A 6,750-nucleotide genomic window follows, 5' to 3' on the forward strand; every position below is an offset into this window, starting at 1 on the left:
CCTTTTCCGTGATCTCAATACGCTGAGGTATGCCGTCTGTACTATACGTTAATTTTGATACGAGACTCTTAGGCGAGATCACTCCCTCGAGAGACTCGTAGTACGAGTTTCTCAAGCGAGTGACCCAGCCCGGGAGAGGCGAGAGAGGAGAAAATGAAACCCATCGCGGGTGGTCCACAACGCAACCGTGAAGGGCAAGGCACACACACGCAGTGAATAACTCGCCAAGTGGCTTCTACATCTTTCCCTAACAAGTTCCCCTAGTGGACAGGCAATGACTTTCTAAACTACAGTGAATGTCCAAGCTAGTAATCAATAATTAGTTATGAAATATTAGTCAATAATCATAATTAAAAGCTCGCTTGTCAAAGTTTGACAGTCAGCCGCACGCAGAAAAAGCTGTACATTCCGCCAACGTTTGCCACGAATCTCCCAGAAATCAGACGAGTTTGAGAAATGAGTTTTGTAAACCAATTTTCAGATGTAACTCGCCCACTCAACCGAGATCTGACCGAAAGTGCTGTTGATCGGTGATGGGAAACGTCGTTGCCGCAACGACCATAATGGTCGGAATTACGCCGCCATGGACTGAACTTATTGCAGTTGAGGTGTGGAAAAATACCAAGTCTAGCAATGGGGTCATCGGCTCCATCTAATAATGAGGTATAATCAAATCTATTCAATAATAAGGGTGGCCATACTACGGCCGGGATAGCTAGTCCGAGCGAGAACACGCCCGCTGCGTACTGGTGAAAGAAGTACAGAATAAACTGGCCCGCGTGACTATACATGCTGTAACTATACACTGACAAAACACAACACTCATGATCCTGATGATGCCCTATAGTAATAATAACAAGAACAGTAGTAGGCCAGTGTTGCAGAAATAGCTCCCGTATACGAGCACTACAAAACGATTATTATCATCATCATCTACTTCTAACCCTTCGCTACCTCTGTGGAAGATTCTCAGGGAGACTGCGAGGAGATTGACCCGCCCTGCTCCCCATCATCACCAATGACGACAACAACAACGACGACATAAAAATGTAAAACAATCAAATTATCATCTCTACTATACTTGAGAAAAATAATAATAATAATCACCATCACGAGCTTTTGCTCACACCACGTCGTTCACAGCGATAGGCGCAGACGATTCGCGCCGTATTCGTGCCGAGAATTGAATTATGAGAATCGCAAATGCAAATGTGACGCTGATACTCTCCGCCACAAAGCCGAAAACTGCCTTAAGAATAACCTGAGCAACCAGCTAGGCTCGAGAGTTTCCTCAGAAGAAACTCATTCTTGAAATTGAGTATTTTCATATATTATCGCCGACTGCATACTTTCCCCCACACACTAGATAAGACATTTAACAATACATGATAGTGAATCGAATCAAGAATATTGCTGAAAATTGAAAACTTCAGGTGTGGTGCTTTCTTTCGGCCGCCCTGTTGTGCAGTGTGAACCTATAGACGCTTTCATTACTATGAGTTTTCAACACATACGTAAGATTCTACGCCTTGCAACATCTCAGAATCGACTTACCAGTCTTGGTATAGTCCATGGAGTTGGAGGTATCATCATCAAACATGCCACGGGGATCGACAGAAACTGATGAAACACTCGATGAAGGAGACTGGAGTTTCCCAGCCACTGAAACACTAGTGAAAAGTATACTTCGCGACTACTGTATATCGATTGATGTAATTGTAAAGAAATAAATGACCGACCGCGCAGAAAATGCAATTAAATTCGTCTGCACGAGATGCTTCCCACATTACTATCGTGAGTAGAATTCCTCCGACCAGTGCCATTCTCAGCTGCCTCCATATCGCTTTGACTGAAGGGATGACCGACAACTCAAATAAGATACGTTGGAATGGTGGAGTTTCCCCCTAGTGATATGAAAAACACTAGAGAAAATCATTTTTAACAATTCACTTCGCGGAGAACAGTTGTGTTATCGGTCGCGGAAACATACGCGTCTTATGATCTACTTGAAGTATCACACCACTTCACGTCAAACGGTGAACACTATATGAATACTCGTGGGTGATAGCTAAACAGCCAGTTGCGCTGTCACTGTGGAAATTACTAAGGAAAATATACTTTCGCTTTCCTCAGCAGTGCTCAACAGTTTCCCCACTAATTATCGAAATTCGGGTAGAAGTGTCTACACATAAACCAACGAGGATTTCCCAAAATTCCCACACGTAGTTGGCCATGTGCATATTTCCCCCCAGAAATATTACACTTAGAAATAGGATTTTGCGGATCACTGCAAAATATAGGGTTGTGACTCAACCACGAAGAACAGGGAATTCTCCACGTGATCGATGGGAATGTCTTGGGGTCAATTGCCAAGGGCGACCTGAAATCTTCATACCTTCAATTAGTGCAGTTGGGCATCGTCCACGTCCTTCATGCTCACGTCCCGGGTTCAACCCCCGCGTACTCCTCGACTAATGTTAGTGTTCACTTTCCTTACTAATTATAAGAGTTCAGCTAGAGCTATACAGAAATCAATAAGAACCCACCAAAAAAATTTCAAAATTTTCATATCATCACCAGCATACTTGGAAATACATGTTCACTTTCCTCTGCCGAGTTTACGAGTTTCCTCACTAATTATAGAAATTCGGATAGGAGTTGACAGAAACCAATTTCCTCATAATTTTCATCTTGTCATCACCAACACATGGAGTTAACCATGTGCGTATTTTCCTACATTGTTTTTCTAGAGGTAATATCACTGCTAATTTACCAAAATTCCCTCATAATTTCCATATTGTCATCACCAACACATGGAGTTAACCATGTGCGTATTTTCCTACATTGCTTTCGTAATGCTAATATCACTGCTAATTTACCAAAATTCCCTCAAAATTTCATCAATTGTCATCACCAACACATGTAGTTGACCCTGTGCATATTCCTACCCGCCTTACTACCGCATCACTATATCTCGCATCGCCGCCGTCGGTGACAGCATCCACGTGATGCCAAACGACAGCAATGATGTGATACACAAATCAAATGCGATGGAATTCGGCCACACCCAGACTCCTAAGAAACAACTAAACAGTGTGGGAGGAATATATGTTTTTCGCTTTCCTCGAGTGACCCCAGGAGTTTCCTCACTGATTATAGGAGTCTATATATGAATTCGGGTAGAAATGGAGTTTCACCCTAGTGATATGAAAAACACTAGTGAAAATATATTTCACAACTACTGCATATCGCAGTTTTTTTCCACAGAGTATTACGCCACTTCACGGAAAACGGGTCAAACTCCAATGCGAATTTTCCGAAATTTTCTCAGAATTTTCCGATTATCACTACCAGCAGTGTCAGCAGTCGTACGGTAAGCGATCCAACCGAAGAGGGCATTGAATGCAGATGCTCCTATAATTGCTATGGACATCATCATCATCTGAAAAATATAATTTCAAATACAACGCTTAGTGCCAATTCGATACTATGCAAATGTGAAGAATATGCGTTTTCTATTCCGGGATTAATGATAGTGAACAACTTGTCGCTATCATAGCCTCGAAAGGTTACTTTTATCACATCACATGTTCATAGCAATGTTTACATTGTTTATGCGATATAGTTTCTGATCTCGGAAAGTAACACACATTTGCATCATATCAAATTGACACACACCGTAAATCACGAAATTCACTTTTTTTCAAAAACGTATTGAACTTACCAAATATAACCACAACGGTAACTCTATGAGATACTCCTTCCCTGTAATAAGACCAACGATCTTCAGTTTCAACCGATTCACGACGCCGTTGCTGAGCTCATCTGTATTTTCGCCATTTACCACTCGTGTTTGCTCACTAGGTTGAGCTCGAAACATGTAAATTCTATCTAATTCGATAAACATAAACATCATCATATTTACATATATTGGAGTTTCACCACCCTAGTGCTATGAAAAGTACTGGTGAAAAATATATTTCACGACTACTGCATATCACCGCGAATATCGCATTTTACGCCGAGTTTGACGCCACTTCACGTAAAACTCTATTATTGTATATTACATCTATGTGAATGTTATCACATGAAGTTAAACATGTGCATATTTTCCTACACTGCTACGTTTTCCATGTTAATATTTCAATTTGTTATTCTCCTCGACCGGACTATATTATTGGAGTTTCATAACCCGTTTTACGTGAAGTGGCGAAATACTCTGTGAAAAACATCGCGATATTCGCGCTATGCAGTAGTCGTAAAATATGATTATCACTAGTGTTTTGCATATCACTAGGGTGAAACTACGTCGGTCTAGACAGGAAATCAATAGTGTTACCGTTGTCAATGCTCCACATTTTTCGATCGATTTCCCTAATGTGAATGCCATCACATTAGGAACATCAATTTTACCATTTCATCAAATTCTGCATCCATGGTTCTGTAAATGTATCACTACATTTTCATACTTCCTAATTTGGTTATGGTCACACCTCGACAGTTGTATTCTTGAAACTCTACTCTGTAGGAAGAGTTGCCGTTCTACCACATAAAACTATAATAGTATTAGCCACCTTTTGGTTGTCCTATGACGTGATGTGTCTCTGAACTCGACATAAGAAGAGGAGAGGGAAAGAGAGAGGCGGCAAGGGGAACCACCGTATAGCCAATGAGGTGCACGCATACACATGTGCGTGACTGCGAAGCTGTCTCCTTCCATCGCCCACATCACATTACCACATTATTAACATATAATAATATAATCAATATAACATAGCATAGTATTACCGCTATAGAACTCTGGTAGGGCTAGTGCGGCAATATATGCACATGGTCAACTACATGTGTTGCTAGGAATATAGAAATTTTGAGAAATTATCATTGATTTTTGTATACTCATACCCAAAATCGAGCGATTTTTCATAATATAGTGAGGAAACTTACGAGCTCAATTGAGGAAACCAAGCATATATTCCCATACTGGGTAGGCCTATAGCTGTGATACTATTATTCCCAAAGTATTAAATTTCCATATCATGAAAACAACCATTTCAATGAGCCCACCTGGCGAACTACCAACTCGACCGTTCCTGGAAATATTGGAGTTTCACCACCCTAGTGATATGAAAAACACTAGTGAAAAATATATTTCACGACAACTGCATACCGCGAATATCGCGTTTTTCACCGAGTTTTACACCGCTTCACGTAAAACGGATTGTGAAACTCCAATGAATATTTCGCGGGAGTTCTTACCAAGGGTGAAGGAAATTCACCCTCTCACTGGGTGAGTTATCAATATGACTCCTGGTGGTCCGAGTGAGAAAGTACGCACATGGTCATCTACGGGTTAATGGGAATTCTGAGAAAATTTTGGTAATTTTTTCTTAATTTCTATACACTTCTACCAGAGCTCGTACAAGGCAAAAGCCTCAGTAGAGCTTGCCCAAAATTTCCCGAAATTTTTTCTTATTATCACAATCACACAACGTCGAGAATGTGCAAATTTTCCCACACAGCTCGGGGAATACTTGATATTTTGAAATTCAAAATAAGATTGAATAAATTTAATTTTGAAATTCAAAATTAAACTGAAAATAAATTGAAATTCAGTTTATTTTCAATTCAAAATTTGAATATGTATGAATAACGCGTGGCCTCGTATCTAAATATACCTACTATTACTATCTATATCACTTTATAATCTATTATATGTTATAAACTCACTAATACAAAATAAATCACCTACAAAAGCGAGCTATGAACATAGACTAGTCTACAAGTAGTAGGAATTTCACACTTCGCCGTAGAAATATATTTCACAACTACTGCATATCGAGATTTTCACATAGTTTTACGCCACTCCACGGAAAATGGGTGAAACTCCGCGGTGTATGTTATCCTTCCAGCGTTGTATGAGAGCCCATTGCGAACATATTCATTACTACTGAAAGCTATCTGTGAAGGGAAGAAAGTCAATTCTGTGGCTAGAACCAGAGTCAGTCCCCATTAACTTAATGGCATTAAGACACTGATACCCATATCCTCACTATAATCCAACTCATTGAAATCATAACCAGAATACACTAGCAAAATATAACCATAACCAGAATACACTAGCAGAATATAACCAGAACAAAGAATGAATCAACCAAAGGTGAGAATGGCTGAACCACTTTACTAAGTAACAAATATGAAACACTCTAGCTGAATGAGACAAATCACACAAAAAGTTTACGACTATCGAACGATCAGTTTATCACTACTAACAACAACGATGAGGATGATCAGACTTAAAACATTAGCAATGTTAGTCGCCACCCTAAGGATACATGTACATCATCATTAGCCTTACTTTAGGTCTAAGGTCCATCCTCCATCCTGCGGGAATGATCAATCACAAATGCTGCTGTGTGACGCAAATATCCTTGTTGTGATATATTCATATTTCATCTTTTGATTCATATCTCGTTCGCCTTTATGCAATTTGCATGAATTGTGTTGGACTGTGGTCGTGGAGGTTAGCCGGGAAACGCCGCACATGTTTCCTCATTAGGGTTATGCAGTTTGCAGGAAATCGATTATAACAGATTAGCTATACTTCCTGATATAGCTATAGTCGTTGATACAGTTGTTGTTATCGTGGTTTACCGTTGATTCGGGCATCACTGTTAATCGTAGCGGAAACCGTTCTCCCACACCTATTCTACTTGAGTTCTTATCGAAGTTGGCTTTGTACAAGCACAAACA

The 6,750-nt window shown here is 40.1% G+C and overlaps 1 protein-coding gene across 1 annotated transcript; it reads right to left on the reverse strand.

Moving 5' to 3' along the window:
- Positions 1-1,522: 1,522 nt before the first annotated feature.
- Positions 1,523-6,373, reverse strand: Pmar_PMAR007064 (hypothetical protein; the record flags this gene model as incomplete). The annotated part of the gene is made up of 5 exons (XM_002778226.1): positions 1,523-1,620; positions 1,791-1,849; positions 2,961-3,075; positions 3,352-3,442; positions 6,356-6,373. The coding sequence occupies 5 exons, from the start codon at positions 6,371-6,373 to the stop codon at positions 1,523-1,525; spliced, it is 381 nt and encodes a 126-aa protein (XP_002778272.1).
- Between the last annotated feature and the right edge of the window lie 377 nt (positions 6,374-6,750).

The sequence above is a fragment of the Perkinsus marinus genome, assembly GCF_000006405.1.
Source record: "Perkinsus marinus ATCC 50983 genomic scaffold scf_1104296950272, whole genome shotgun sequence".
Classification (NCBI taxonomy): Eukaryota; Perkinsozoa; order Perkinsida; family Perkinsidae; genus Perkinsus; species Perkinsus marinus.